Source organism: Rhincodon typus, chromosome 19 (genome assembly GCF_021869965.1).
Source record: "Rhincodon typus isolate 14 chromosome 19, sRhiTyp1.1, whole genome shotgun sequence".
NCBI lineage: Eukaryota > Metazoa > Chordata > Chondrichthyes > Orectolobiformes > Rhincodontidae > Rhincodon > Rhincodon typus.
Window position 1 is genome coordinate 4957314 of NC_063350.1, and position 16643 is coordinate 4973956.

The 16643-nt window shown below is 41.4% G+C and overlaps 1 protein-coding gene across 1 annotated transcript in view; it reads right to left on the reverse strand.

Annotated features, from left to right (window-relative positions):
• LOC109913137 (R-spondin-2-like) overlaps positions 1 to 16643 on the reverse strand; it is a 50591-nt gene that overhangs the window by 17269 nt on the left and 16679 nt on the right. Inside the window, exon 2 of the mRNA XM_048608284.1 lies at positions 6176 to 6364. Within this exon, the coding sequence (XP_048464241.1) occupies positions 6176 to 6364 (189 nt within the window). The remainder of the gene's footprint in view (positions 1 to 6175; positions 6365 to 16643) is intronic.

The window sequence follows — 16643 nt, forward strand, 5'->3', positions numbered from 1 at the left end:
ATTTTCTGAAGAAGGGTTCAGACCCGAAACATCAGCTTTCCTGCTCCTCTGATGCTGCTTGGCCTGCTGTGTTCATCCAGCTCCACACCTTGTTATTTCAGACTCCAGTATCGGCAGTTCCTACTATCTCTGTACTCTGAGGTAGCCTTCTTCACTGTCCACTACTCTTCCAATTTTAGTGTCATCTGCAAACTTACTAACAATACATTCTATGTTCACATCCAAATCAATTATGTAAATGACAAAAAAGCAGTGGACCCAGTAATGAACCTTGTGGCACACCGTTGATCACAGACCTCCAGTCTGAAAGGAACCCTCCACCACCACTCTCTGTCTTTTACCTTTGAGCAAGTTCTATATCCAAATAGCTAGTTCTCCCTTTATTCCGTGTGATCTAACCTTGCTAACCAGTATACCATGGGGAACCTTGTTGAACGCCTTACTGAAGTCCATATAGATCACGTCCACCACTCTGCCCTCATCAATCTTCTTTGTTACTTCTTCAAAAACTCAATCAAGTTAGTGAGACACTGTTTCCCATGCACAAAGCTTTGTTGACTGTCCCTAATCAGTCCTTGCCCTTCCTAACACATGTAAATCCTGTCCCTCAGGATTCCTTCCAACAACCTGCCCATGACCGGTGTCAGGCTCATTGGTCTATAGTTCCCTGGCTTTTCCTTACCTCCTTTCGTAAATAGTGGCACCACGTTAGCAAACCTGCAGTCTTCCTGTTACTATCAATGATACAAGTATCCCAGCAATCACTTCCCTAGCTTCCCACAGGGCTCTAGGGTATGCCTAATCAGGTCCTGGGGATTTATCCGCTTTTATGCATCTTAAGATAAGTAATATGAACATTTTTGAAGATGTCGCTATTTATTTCCCCACGTTCTCTATCTTCCATATCCCCGTTTAGTATCTCCTGCCGGAGACATTAAGGAGCAGTCAAATAGCAGACACCCAAAGTTATAGAAACGTGGTCACAATCAAGGTACAGGAGGATGGATTGGTGACCATTAGACAGGGCAGGCAGTCAGTGTGGGAGTCTCTTACAGCTGTCCCCCTGTCAAACAGCAATTCTGTTTGGGACACTGATGAGGTGACAGCAGTGGCACTAGGGCTGACTAGGGCCAAAGCAAACAGCAATAATAATTGGAGATTCAATAGTCAGGGGCACAGATGGGCGCTTCTGTGGAGGCGGAGAAACCCCAGGATGGTATGTTGCCTCCCTGTAGCCAAGGTCATGGATGACTCTGTGTAGGTACAGGGCATCCTGATATGGGAGAGCAAACAGACAGAAGTCATTGTCCATTCTGGCAGAAATGCATGGATAGGAAGGGTGACAAGGTCCTTCAGTGACAATTCAGTGAGTTAGGTACTACCTCTAGGGTAGTAATCCCAGGATTACTCCCCGTGCCACATACTACTGTGAGACACAGCACAATTGAACATGTGGCTAAAGAGCTGCTGTAGTGGGCAGGGTTTCAGCTATGTGAATCATTGGGATGTCTTCCAGGGAACGTGGGACCTCTACATCTTAACTGGACAGGCACCAATATCCTAGCAGGAAGGTTTGATAGTGGCCCTTGGGAAGGTTTAAACTAGTGCGGTAGGGGGAAGGGAACCAGAGCAGATAATTAGTAAATTTAGAGACTGGGGAAGAGCTTGTGACTAAGGCAAATACAGCTCAGAGGAAGAGCAGTCAGGGAGAGGTTGCTGAGCTCAGCGGAATGGAGGCTTGGACTGTATTTGCTTCAATACAAAAAAGTATAACAGGTAAGATGGATGAGCTTAGAGCCTGGATTAATGCATACAATTCTGAGGTTGTTGCTATCGCAGAGACATATTTGAAAGAGGGGCAGGATTGGCAGTTAGTGTTCTGGGATGTTGATGTGTTAGATGAGACAAAGGAGGAAGCAAAGGAAGTGAGGGAGTTGCATTACTAGTTAGAGAGCATATTACAGCTGTGTTAGGGGAGGACACGTTGGATGGTGGAAGGTTGTGCAGCAAGGCATTATGCATAGAGCTCAGGAATAGGAAGGGTGCAGTCACAATGCTGGGATTGTACTACAGACCTCCCAGCTGCCGGTGGCAGATAGAGGAAGAGATATGTAGTCAGATTCTGGAAAGATGTGAAAATAACAGAATTGTTGTGGTGGGTGATTTTAACTTCCCTCATAGTGACCGGGACTCCCCTAGTGCCGAGGTTTTGGAATGGGAGCAATTTGTTGGGTGAGTCCAGGAGGGCTTCTTGAAACAGTATGTGGATAGTCCAACAGAGGGAGCCATACTGGACCTGGTATTGGGAAATGAGTCTGGCCAAGTAATCAAAGTTTCAATGGGGAAACCATTTGGAATTGTGACCATAATTCTGTAAGTTTTTGGATACTTATGGAAAGGACAAGACTGGACGTCAGATGAAGGTGTTAAATTGGGGGAAAGCCAACTATAACCGAAATAGGCAAGAATTGGAGAAGATGGATTGGGGCAATCCACATCCGACATGTGGGAGTCTTTTAAAGACCAGTTGATTAGAGGACAGGCATTAGAAGGACAGGAATGGCAGGATGCTGGAACCTTGGATGACAGAGGAAATTATCAGTTTAGTCAAAAAAAAGGAAGCATACCAACAGTCCAGGCAACTAAAAACAGACAAAGTCCTTGAAGAAAATACAGAAAGTAGGAAGGAGCTCAAACAAGGAGTTAGGAGGGCTAAAAGGGACTATGAAATGTCCTTGGCCAGCAGGGTTAAGGAGAATACCAAGGTATTTTATACATATATTAACAGCAAGAGACTAGCTAGGGAAGAGTAGGCCCACTCAAGGATAAAGGAGGGCAGTTACATGTGGAACCAGAGGAAATGGGTGAGATCCTTAATGAGTACTTTACATTGGTATTCACCAAAGAGAGGGACGTGAGGGATGTTGAGGTTAGGGAAAGGTGTGTGAATACTCTCAGGCAGGTCAACATAATGAAGGAGGAAGTGTTGGGTGTCTTGAAATACATTAAGGTAGAGAAGTCCCTGGGCCAGATGGGATCTATCCCAGGATACCGTGGGAGGCAAGGGAGGAAATAGCTGGGGCCTTAACAGATATCTTTGCATCCTCTTTGGCCTCAGACGTGGTTCCAGAGGACTGGAGAATGGCTACTGTTGTTGCTTTGTTTAAAAAGGGAAACAGAGATATTCCAGGTAATTATAGGCTGGTAAAGCCTGATGTCAGAGGTGGGGAAGCTGTTGGAGAAGATACTGAGAGACAGTATTTACTCACATTTAGAAGCAAATGGACTTGTTAGTGATAGGCAGCATGGGTTTGTGCAGGAAAGGTCATGTTTCACCAACTTGATTGAGTTTTTTGAGGAGGTGGACAAGAATGATTGATGAAGGAAGGGCAGTGGGTGTTGTCTACATGGACTTTAGTAAGGCATTTGCTAAGTTACCTCAGTGACTTGTATAAAAGATACAGTCTCATGGGATCGGCTAGATGAATACAGAACTGGCTTAAATCGAAGACAGAGAGCAGCAGTGAAAGGAGTGGAATGGAGATCAGTAACTAGTGGTGGTCTGCAGGGATCATTGCTAGGACCTTTGTTATTTGTTATATATATAAATGATACGGAGGAAAACATAGGTGGTCTGATTAGTAAGTTCGCGGATGACACCAAAATTGGTGGAGTTGCAGATAGTGAGGAAGATTGTCAATGGATACAGCAGGATATAAAAACCGAAAGAACTATGGACGCTATAAATCAGAAACAAAATCAGAACTTGCTGGAAAAGCTCAGTAAGTCTGGCAGCATCCGAGGAGAGAAATCAGAGTTAACATTTGGGTCGAGTGGCCCTTCCTCAGTGGGATATAGATAGTTTTCAGATTTGGGAAGAGAAGTGTAAAATGGAATTTAATCCAGACAAATGCAAGGCGATGCATTTTGGAAGATCAAATTCAGGTGCGAATTATACAATAAATGGCAGAACCCTTAGGAACATTGACAGAGGGATCTGGGTAGACAGGTCCACAGATTCCTGAAAATGGCAACACAGGTGGATAAGGCAGTCAAGAAAGCATACAGCATGTGGGGCATTGAATATGAAAGTTGGCAAGTTTTATTAGAACTTTATAAAACTTTAGTTAGGCCACATTTGGAATATTAAACACAGTTCTTGTCGCCACACTACCAGGAGGACATGGATGCTTTGTAGAGGGTGCAGAGAAAGTTTATCAGGATGTTGCCTGGTCTGGAGGGTTTTAGTTACAAGGAGAGGTTGGATAAACTCGGATTGTTTTCACTGGAAAGACAGAGGCTGAGGTGCAACCTCATAGAGATCTACAAAGTTATGACAGGCATCAATAGGGTGGATAGTCAGAGGCTTTTTCCCAGAGTGAAAAGGTCAACTACAAGAGGGCACAGATTCAGTGTGAGAGGGGGTAAGTTTAGGGGAGAAGCATGGGAAGAATATTTCACACAGAGAGTGGTGGGTGCCTGTAACGCACTGCCAGTGAAGGTGATGGAAGCAGGCATGTTAGCAATGTTTAAGGTGTATCTTGATAGACACATGAATAGGAGGTGAACAGAGGGATAGAAACCACATATGAGCAATAAGTCGTGCTACTAATTAAGGACTAGGAGTTGGTGCAGGCTTGGTGGGCCGAAGGGCCTGTTGCTGTGCGTATTGTATTGTATTGTAACCCAAGTTTATCAGCTGGACTAGCCCAAAAGATTGGGAAATATTAAATGCAAGTGAGTTAATCTCTCAAATCACTTACAATTGTGTTTTCTGCCACTTTTTACACTGGGTCAAGATTCAGTCTGACTGGATTAGCTGTGCCCACAATAGCTCTCAAATTGAAAAGGAGAGAGATAAGTGCCAATTGTACACTAGTTAAGAAAGGCTATTCACACTGCGCTGTAATTTCGGTAAAGAATTTGACACATTGACATGGTTAAAAAATGTCATAGTGTCAGTTATTTACCCAGAAACTGACCAGTGTGCATGATTCAACCAGTATGTTGTTCAGTATAAATTTATATAAATATTTAGCTAATTTTAAGTGACTTTATAATCAGGTTAGTCACAGATAAAAGGTTAGATACCCTTACTAAACTATTTGCCTTCACTAAAAAAGTCATTTTCAGCCATAATAACAGACCTGCACCAGGTCACCACTCTTACTTACATTCAAGGATTTGTTTTATTACAGAAGAGATAAGGTTACATCGCCCAAGCACACCGCCTGATGGAAATATTTATGTCTTTGATTATGCGCTTTAATGGAAACTTGGAGTCTAAGCTAACCCAGTACAATGTCTCAGAGTCCAAAGAGGAAGTGGCTTTGTACCAAAATTGTGGGACATTAATATCAAACACTTCTTAATTCTGGGGCTATACCTGGTTAGTGCTGAGTCCTAGGTACAAGTATTTACTAAATAAAGGTACAAATTGGAAGATGATTAATTACGTAGGAAAAAGCTTAAGGATCACTTCAATGACTGATCTGACCCTTAGCTATCGATAGGATTCCAGTATTTCCTAAGGTGCGTGAAAGGAAGGAAACAGCAAGTAAAACATTTGGAACTCATAAGCTAATGTCCAATCATTCAGTCCACCACTGAGGGAAAGTAATAGTTATATCTTACATTTATATAGCACCTCTAACACAGTATCATGTCCCAAGGTACTTCACAAGAGAGTTATCAAATAAAATTTGACACTAAACTATAGGAGATGCCCAAAAGCTGGGTCAAGGTCAAGATAAGCATTAAGAACTGTCTTAAAGAAGGACAGAGAGGGAAATTGTTTGAAACCTTCAGAGAGGAAATTCAGAGTCTGGAGTCTTGGCAATTTCCCAATTCAAAAATACTTTGCTAAAACTCTACTGAGAAAGGGCAGGCTCAGGGAGTAAGGGAGTGATGAAAACACAGCCACGAATGGTGGAGCAATTTAAAACAGGGGTGGAATAGAGGAACACAGACATCTTGGAGAGTTGTAGTACTGGAGGAGATTCTAGAAGGAGCAAGGTGAGGGCAGTGTGTGCATGAGTGCATGTTTGGAGTAGAAAAAAGGGTTCATGAAGCTCATGATCTTGGATGAGAAATTTACATTTGAGCTGTAACCAGACTGAGAGCCAATATAGAAAGATTTTCTTTTAGGAAAACTTATTCATTTGTTTGAACTTACTCAGACATCTGTTTGTGGCCTGTCCACGTTTGCTATAGTGCCCCACAGGACAGGTGTGCACACACTCTCCTTGCTGCCGGATCCCCTCTCTCTTAATCAAGAGGAAGAGTCTCTGCTGGCAGGTCAAACAGCCATTGTCAGGTGAGCAGTCCTTGCAACTTCTGCAGTTCTGGAGTGAGCTTGTGTTACCTGCAGGCAGAGATCCACAGAACAAAGATCAGATCAGAAGACTCTCAAATTCATTAAGGTATTGTCCTTGGAGTCAAAGGCTGGGCCACAGGGTAGTGGTTCCATAGATTTGACAATTCCCCATTCAAAACGCTTTGATAAAACTCCACAGAGAAAGGGGAGGCTCAGGGATTAGGTCAAACTTCTTTTGGAGGAGATAAAACATTGTTGGAAAAAATATATTTTGTTGGAGCTTTTCATTTTTTACTCATCAGGACATTTTGCAAGAATAGAAATCAAAGGAAAAACCAATATCTATACTTCATGAGAGGAGAGTGCTGAAGAGGTGAGAAGTGGAATATGATTGGTTGCGGCATTGCCATGGGAAATGCACTCATTAATGCTGATTGACAGTTAACAGCTGGACTTTGTTTAAATTTTAAACCAGGCAATATCGGTCAGGATATTGTCCTGAGAAACGAAACATGTCACCTATTTTAATGAGTTGAAATAGATGAATTGCATGTTCATGTTCTTTCTGTCTGCGAGCATGTGTATTGATGTAGGTAGCCGCACTACACAAGTGTGCCACACTGTCACTATACAGTAACAACATAAGTGCTTTTCACCACTGGAGATACTATCATCAAGCCCAAAAAGACATTCTGCCTATCACATAAGTGAATAATGTGACATACGAATTTCAGTGTCAGCGTGATGCCAGATATGTAAGCCATACATTCAAAAGACTGGCAGATCGTGGCCTATAATGTGTGCAAAATCATGAACTCTAGATATCCTAGACATCTACATTTACAGAACGTCCTGTCAACCACAGGGACTTGAGCTTAGCGTTTTGGAGCTCGAGTAATGGCTGGAGTCACTGTGTTAAAACCTCAGCCATGTTCCCTGTCCCCAGGCGTAAATCCCCTTTTCGGTTCCTAATCAGTCCTACTGCTCTTTCGACTACTTCTTTACTGTTTACACTGTAAAAGGTAGTTTGAAGAGCAACAACTATACCTGGATTTCTAAAGTGGACATTCCGTTTAATTAGTCTGCTGGAGTTTTTTTTGAAGGGGTTACAGAAAGGGTTGATGAGGTAATGCTGTTGATGTGTTGTACATGGATTTCCATTGGTACAGAGCCACATAACAGACTTGTGAGAAAAGCTATAGCTCATGGAATAGAAGGGACAATAACAACACAGATGTAAAATTTAGGTGAGTGATAGGAAATAGAGAGTAATTTTCAATGGATGTTTTTCGGGCTGGAGGAAGTTTTGTAGTGGAGTTCCCCGGGTTAGTATTGGTACTCTTGCTTTTCCTGATATATATTAATGATCTGGATCTTGATGTCAGAGGACAATTTCAAAGTTTACAGATGATACAAAACTTGGAAGAATTGTAAACTGCTGCAGTATAGAACTTCAAAGGGACATAGACAATTTGGTGAGAATAGGTGGATATGTGGCAGATGACATTCACTGTAGAGAAGTATGAGGTGATGCATTTTGCTCAGAACAATCTGGATGAACAATATAAAGTAGGGAATACAATTTTAAAGAGGTGGAGAGACCTGGGTGTGTATGTGCACGGCTAATTGAAGGTGGCAGGACAAGTGAAGAGAGCAGTTAATTTTTTTTTATTCATTCATGGGATATGGGCTTCGCTGGCTAGACTAGCACTTATTGACCATGAACCGTATGGCTTGCTACATCATTTCACAGGCAGTTAAGAGTCAAGTCATTGCTGTAGGTCCGGAGTTAGATGAAGACCAGACCAAGTTAGGATGGCAAATGTTCTTCACATTAGTGAACAAGAATTTTAGGCTAACTTTTAATTCCAGACTTTTTTTTTCTCCTTTTTATTGTATTCTATTTGCATCTCCCTCATCTGGCACAAGTTGGGGCTGGCACACATCTGGGGGAAAAGTAGAAGCCAAGTCACCTCGAATCAGTTTGATAAAAACCAAGCTTTCTCTCTCCTAAACGAAATACAGCATGGTGCAAAGCGCCTGCAGCAAAATAAACTAATGCAGCGGGTTAACCTTTTGAAGTGAGCCACTTAATTTCTGGCCTGCTCCAATTGACATTGTTTACTTGTCAGAATATAATTCAAAACTTTAAACAGGAATAATGTGTGATCATTTTCATGTTAAAGTGTGTCTGCTTATGAAGGAAAGTGGAATCCTATTCAGCAGCTTTATAGTCAACATCACACAGTAGGGTAAAAACAGCTATTCAACTTGAGGACTTTCACATCAAAGAAAGATTGTAGCTTTTATCCATTATTCCTCTATTGTTCAGAAAGTGGTTCGCACTGAAGAATGGGATGAGAATGAGGGAACAATATTAGTATGAATAAACAGGTAACATTTAACTGATAGGGCTTATAGTGAATAAGATATAAATGGAAAACAAAAACATTTTGAATGATTCAGATGTGGAATACACTGCCTGAGAGCATAGAGAAGGCACATTCCTTTGATGCCTGAAAAGAAGAAAAATGGAGGCTACAGGGAAATTGTGGTGACATGAGATAAATGGGTTTTCCTGGTTGGCAATCAGTGGCTAGGGTGTGCCTTAGAGATCAGTACTGTGTTCACAATTGTTTACAATTTGCACAGATGATTTGGAACTGGGGACCAAGTGTAGAGTGTGAAAGTTCACAGATGACACTAAGATGAATGGTAGAGCAAAGTGTGCATTGGATACTGAATTCTGCAGAGATACATTGATAAGTTAAGTGGGTGGGCAGGCGTCTGGCAGATGGAGTACAATGTCATTAAATGCAAGGTAGGAATAACAGTAAAATTTTAGTAGGAATAACAGTAAAATGGACTATGATTTAAATGGTGAAAAATTGCAGCATGCTGCTGGGCAGAGGGACCTGGGTGTCCTTGTGCATGAATCACAAAAATTTGGTTTGCAGATACAGAAGGTAATTGAGGGGGCAAATAGAATATTTTCTTCCATTGTTAGAGGGATGGAGTTTAAAAACAGGGAGGTAATGCTGCAGCTGTATAGGGTGCTGGTGAGGCCACACCTGGAGTACTGTGTGCAGTTTTAGTGTCCTTACATGAGAAAGGAAGTACTGGCACTGGAGTAGATGCAGCTGAGATTCCCAAAGTTGGGAGGATTGGCTTATGAGGAGAGACTGAGTAGTCTAGGACTACACTCATTGGAATTTAGAAAAATGAGGAGGGATCGTACAGAAACTTATAAAATTATGAAGGGAATAGATAAGATAGAAGCAGCGAGGATGTTTCCACTGGTGGTGAAACTAGAACTGGGGAGCATAGCCTCAAAATAAGGGGGAGCAGATTTAGAACTGAGTTGAGGAGGAACTTCTTTTCCCAAAGGGTTGTGAGACTGCCCAGTGAATCAGTTGAGGTAACCTCGTTGAATGTTTTTACGGCAAAGACAGATAAACTTTTAAACAGTAAAGGAATTAAAGGCTCTGGTAAATGGGTAGATAAGTGGAGCTAAGTTCATGAAAAACATCAGCCAATGTCTTATTGAATGGTGGAGCAGACTCAATTGGCCATTTGGCCTACTCCTGCTCCAATTTCTTATGTAAACTGACTTACCGGTGCAAAGAACCAACACAGTGGTCTGAATGGTCTCCTTTTCTATAACCATTGCATAATTCTGTGATTCGATGAAGATTGAGTGATTTTTAAAATGTATTCATCCACAGGATGAGCGTGTCGCTAGCTGGGCAGCATTTATTGCCCATCACTAATTGCCCAGAGGGCAGTTGGGAGTCAGCCACATCGCTGTGGGACTGGAGTCACATGTAGGCCAGACCAGGTAAGGATGGCAGTTTCCTTCCCTCAAGGACATTAGTGAACCAGATGGGTTTTTCCAACAGTCAACACTGGATTCATGGTCATCATCAGACTCTTAATTCCAGATTTTTTTTATTGAATTCAAATTCCACCATCTGCCATGGTGGGATTCGAACATTATCTGGGTCTCTGGATTAACAGTCCAGCAATAATACCACTAGGCCAACGCCTCCCCTGTTACTGTTTTGCTTCAAAAATACATTATGGGAAGGAAAACATGAAGTGAAATAAAGTTTTTTTAAAATTATCTGTTCACAGGATGTGAGCATCTTTGGCTAGGCCAGCATTTAATGCCCATCCCTAATTGCCCAGAGGGCAGTTAAGAGTCAACCACATTGTTGTGGGTCTGGAGTCACATGTATTCCAGGCCTGGTAAGGATGGGAGTTTCCTTCCCTAAAGGACTTTAGTGAACCAGATGGGCTTTTCCTGATAATTGACAATGGATAAACAGTCATCTCAATTCCAGGTATTTATTGAATTCAAATTCCATCACGGTGCAATTTGAACCCAGGTCCCCAGAACAATACCTGGGCTTCTGGATTAACAGTCCATTGATAATGCTGCTAAGACATTGCATCCCTAAATAGGAGCCAGGGCGGGTCAGTCACCACCTCTGAGCTGTTCTGTTATTTATGAATTGCTTTAAAAAGCGCTACTTGTGCAACTAAGAGTCAAATTGTTGTTTCTCAAGTTGTGTTAGCTGGAGATTAGAACTCACTTAGCTGTGAGTTATGTGTTTGTGGGTCAAGCACATTGCTGTAGGAAAGGACATTTGTGAACTAGATGGATTTTTATAATTGACAGTTTACATGGTCACCATTAGACTAGTTTTTAATTCCAGACCCAGAGCAATGTGCTTGACTCTTAATCAACTTCTGTTCAGTCAAAAAGCAACTTGGGATGGGCAACAAATGCTGGCCTTGCCAGTGATGCCCATATCCCACACTGAAATGAATTAAAAAGAAAATTAGCAGCAGAATGAGAAATAAATACGGGACAGCTAAAGCTAGAGTATCCTGGATGTCTGAGGATATTGATGACAAAATAAGGAAGAAAAAAGAGGCATATGATGCACACCAGAAATACAATAGCAACTGAAATCAGGAAGGGTATCTCAAATGCACGAGACAGCCTAAAGTTGAAATAAGGAAGACTAAGAGGAAGAGTGAGGAAAGGATAGCAGCCACTAAAACAAACAGCAAAATGTTCTACAAACATATTAATAGTAAATGATCAGTGAAGGATAGAGTAAGGTCCATAAGGAACAAGCAGGGAAAGCTGCCCGCTGAAGCAAAGGATATGGCAGAGGAACTAAATGAATATTTTGCTTCTGTCTTTACCAAATCAGAAGATGGTGACTATAGCCTAGTTGAAAATGTGGCCGTTGAGCAACTGATGAGTATCGTGATAGATAAAGGAGAGATACTAAAAAGGCTGGCAGCATTCAAGGTAGAGATGTTGCTAGGCCCTTAAATTGCTGAGAGGGTTAAGGGAGAAAGTTACAGAGCCATTGACAGAAATTTTCCAGGCCTCTCTGAACACCTCAGGGATTGGCGAATTGCAAATATGACACCATTGTTTAAGAAAGGGAGAAAAGATAACCCAGGAAACTACAGGCCTGTCAGGTTGACATCAATAGTGGGAAAACTGATGAAGGCCATAATATGGGGTAAGGTAAATATACATTTAAAGAAAAATAAATTAATATGAGATAGTCAATATGGCTTTGTCAAGGGGAGGTCATGTCTGACAAATTTAATTGAGTTCTTTAACGAAGTGACACAGGCAGTGGATGAGGGTAATGCTGTTGGTGTTGTGTATTTAGACTTTTAGACTTTTTTTGATATGGTACCACATGGCAGGTTGGTTAGCAAGCTAGAAAGATTTGGGATTGATGGTCTTTGGCAGCATTGTTTAGAAGTTGGCTAAAGGATCAGAAAGGGAGGGCAGGTGTAGATGGGCATTTCTCAGATTTGAGTCAGGTTGAAAGTGGTGTTCCCCAGCGATCCATGTTGGGACCCTTACGTTTTCTGATTTATATAAATGGTTCGGAGATTGGTGCTGAGGGCAAAATCTCTAAATTTGCAGAGGATACTAAGCTCAGGAGAATAGTGAATTGTGAGGATGACGCTGAGTGATTTTAGAGGGACATTGACAAGTTGGCCAAATGGGCAGACACCTAGCAGATGAAATTCAATGCAGAGAAATGTGCAATAATGCATTCTGGTAAAAGAAACATGGAGAGACAATAAAGGCTCAACGGTACAACTTTGAGGGGAACACAAGAGTAGAGGGATCTCAGGGTTCACTGGCATGATTCTCTGAAGGTGACCAGGCAAGTTGAAATAGTTATTAAGAAGGCTTATAAGATCCTTAGGTTTATAAATAGAGGCATAGAGTATAAAAGCAAGGAAGTGATGCTACACCTCTGCAAATGATTGGTCAGACCACATTTGGAGAAGAGTGTTCAATTCTGGGCACCTTACTTAAGGAGGAATGTTAAAGGCCTGGAGAGAGTTCGATGTAGATTTACTTGAATGATACCAAGAATAGACAATTTTAGGTAAAAGGAAAGATTAGAGAGATTGGGCTTGTAGGCTTGTTGTCATTGGAGCAGAGAAGATTAAGAGGTGACCTTATTGAGGTGCTCAAAATTATGAACAATTTTGACAAGGTAAAGAGGATATTCTGTTTCCACTTGTTGTTATGTCATTAACTAGGAGTCACAGTTTCAAGATTGTCAGCAAAAGACCTAGCAGTGAGGTTAGGAGAACCTTCTTTACTTAGAGTTGTTAAGAATTGGAATGTGCTGCCTGAGAGAGTAGTGGATGTGGATTCCAAAGGAGGTTTCAAAGGAGAGTTGGGCATATATTTGAAAGTGATAGTAAGAACTGCTGATGCTGGAGTCAGAGATAACACACAGTGTGGATCTGGAGGAGCGCAGCAGGCCAGGCAGCATCAGAGGAGCAGGAAAGTTGATGTTTTGGGCTTCTGAAGAAGGGTCCCGACCTGAAACGTCAACTTTCCTGCTCCTCTGATGCTGCCTGGCCTGCTGTGTTCCTCCAGCTCCACATTGTGTTATTTGAAAGTGATGAAGTTAGAGGGTTATGGAGATAGGGCTGGAGAATGGGACTAGCTGGGTAGTACAGACACAATGGTTTAAATGACCTCCTTCTGTACTGCAAGATTCTAATAAAGCCCTTAACCAGGTAAAAGTTGTCCCTTCAATGACCTGTAGGCAGGCAACCCATCATCTTCCCCTCCACCCTACAACTTGTGTAGTTGTAGTGGGGCAGAGTTTGGTGAGTAAGTAGTGAAGAGGCTACCACCCAGCCCCACCCCACAACTTCAAACCTGTTAATCGTGAAACATTCAATCCAGCCCTCAGTAACAAATGCATTGGTGGGTATTAGCTGGAGGGAATTAATTGATGCAGAGTATTGAGTGGACCTCAGCTGATTCATTGGAGCACACACAGCAACAGATACACAGTAAGCAGGCAGTGACAGACACAGAAACAAGCACACCACAACAGATGAACAATACCACATGCACAGTAACATATGTATAATGAGCAGGAAACAGTAATAGCTGTATTGTGAAGAGGTGTACTATAATAAATAGTGAACAGGCACAACAACCAGGTGCGTATTGCCAGGAACATATGCACTTTAAAAGGTGCCTGACACAGTTAAACAGTAAAACAGGTACACACTAAGAAGCACACAGTAACAGTCATCTATTTATTAAAAGCACAATAAACAGATGCACATTATCATGTGAGTATGCATCAGAGGCACTATAACAGGGGTGTGGGTATAGATTTGCTGTAATAGGTGTAGAAAGAGCAGCTGCAAAGTAAAAGGAACTCTGAATAACAAAAACTTACATTAGTTTAACAATTTTAACATAATAAAACATCCCAAAACTTTCAAAGGAGTGTTAAAAAATTGAAATTAGTATCGAGCTACATAGGACAATGTTAGGTCAAATGGCCAAAAACTTGATCTAAGAGGCAGGTTTCAAAGGAGGAAAGCAGGGTAGAGTGGTGGAGAGATGTAGGAAAGGAATTCCAGAGCACAGGGCCCAGGCAGTTGAAGGTACTTCAACAGATCAAACGCAGAGAATGCTGGAGGAACTCAGCAAATCCTGACAGCATCTGTGGTGAGAGAAGCAGTGTTAACATTTCAAGTTAACATTTCTGAAGAAGAATCATACTGGACTTGAAACATTAACTCTGTTTCTCACTCCACAGATGCTACCAGACCTGCTGAGTTTCTCCAGCATTCTCTGTGGTTGCTTCAGATCTCTAGCATCCATAGTATTTTTGCTTTTATATGAAAGTACTATCACCATTGGTGCAGCAATTAAAATCAGAAATTTCATGAGGCCATAATGGGAGGAGCACAGTGATCTTGGAATGCTGTGAAGTTGCAGAAATTGCAGAGATGGGAAGGGACAAGGCCATGGCAAAAGGGTTTGAGAAGAGTATTGATGAGAAGTGTCTGGCTATGGTTAGAAAGATAAGACTGGAATCAGCGCAGTCCTATCCAGCAGTGGAGAGGCATTGGAGGAAGATAGTGTGATCAAGGCTGCAGACAGGTGAAGAAGGATAAGGAAGGGCAGTTTACATTTAGCACAGTCACACAAGACATTGATAAAAGCTGTTTTGGCACAGTGAAGGGGCAGGTACCTAACAGGGGAGATTCAAACATGGGCTTCAAGGAAACATGGCCACAAATTTGGGAAGCAATAACACTAATTACACTTTTGAGAGGATAAACAGCTTGAAGATGGGACACTAACTTAAATGTATGCTTTGGTCAGTGCTGTTTCCTCTTCGTACTGTTGACCCCACTCTTCCCTCTCCCCACACCTTTCCCCTGTACTTTGCTTTTTCATCTGCCTACTCCTCTGTCTATTCTTGCTCTTCTTTCACGTCTTTCTTCACTCACACCATTTCTTTCATTATCTCATCCTTCTTCTCATCCTCCTCCTCTCCCCCTTCTTGCATTTTCTGGTCACTACTCCAGCTCTATGTTGGCTTCTTCTGTGCTTCCAATTGTAGATGATAATCCAGAAGCAGCCTGACCAATCCACACAGTTTTTCAGATAGGCAAATGCCTGTGTTGTGATGAAATGTGTGTGATTTATATTTATAGAGTCATAGAGTCGTACAACACAGAAACAGACCCTTTGGCCCAACCAGTCCATGTTGAACATAATCCCAAACTAAGCTAGTCCCACCTGCCTGATCCTGGCCCATATCTCTCCAAACCTTTCCTATTCATGTACTTATTATTGTTTATAGAAATTGAATTTCAAACTAGTGGCATGTGGGTGTTAGTCTACTTTTTGTGAAGGGTTTGAAATAATTAACTATATTAGTCCTTTTGAAACCATGATTTTAAACCAGTACGTGTCACAGGGTGAATGACTGAAGGCCTCCTGGATGGTTAATAGAAATATGTTTGTATTGTGGGGTTCTAAAATTCGAGAATTCTAGAATTAAAAATAAACATTGGATTAGCAAAAATTAGGTTGAACAAGTATTTTTAAATGTAGTTAAAAGCTTCTGAATTTAGTTTGAAGATCCTGACTGATTTCAAATGGAAGAATAGTTTCTCATAGGAATAGGGCATTTAAGAGAAAAATTTGCCTCAGTGTAACAGTCCCAGTTTGTGAAAACATCCACACCAAGAGTGCTTGCTTAGAATTCTATATTATTATTCAAAGGTGAGAAAGTCAACTCAGTGTTATGAGATTCAGGGAAAATTCTTCACAATTCACAGGACAGGAACTGAAGAAAACGATAGGTAAGTTAAAACTACAGAATGGGCAGGAAAGGGATTATTTCTGTGGTTATTTTTTGAGTAATTGTAAAGTTATGGCATTGGGAAGTAAATGGGACTTCATTTTGCCATGTATTTTGAAATCTTTCAAAATGCATTATATTTGGATAAATTTGTTTGGTTTATTTCTTTTTTAAAAAATTTCTTTTAGGTAATAACCTTCTGTTTAACTATTAAAACCAAATCTGCACCCTTGTGTGTTTTTGTTTTGGTGAAAGACTGCCTCATTAAATTAAAAGAAAGCAAAATAATCCATCAAGCTAGATTTCATTCTGGGATCCGAATTATCTAGCAGTAGCATTAGCTGGGATCGTAACAATATCAAAGAAGAGAACTCTGAAGAAGGAAAAATGCCTAGAAGTGTTATGTTAGTCGGGATTAGTAAACCAGTAACTAACCAATAAGTGCAGTAAGATCCCACTAACTCTCACTAATGAGGGGAGTCTTTAGAATGAATCTGTTTAGCAGTAGCAATGTTGAATGCTTTGTCACTATGTTTGTGAAGATTCTCCAGACCCAACACTGCTGCACATTTCTACTGGATTCTTGCTATCCTGGCTGTCACAGAAATATGCACTTCAGAAACCCCAGGTAACTT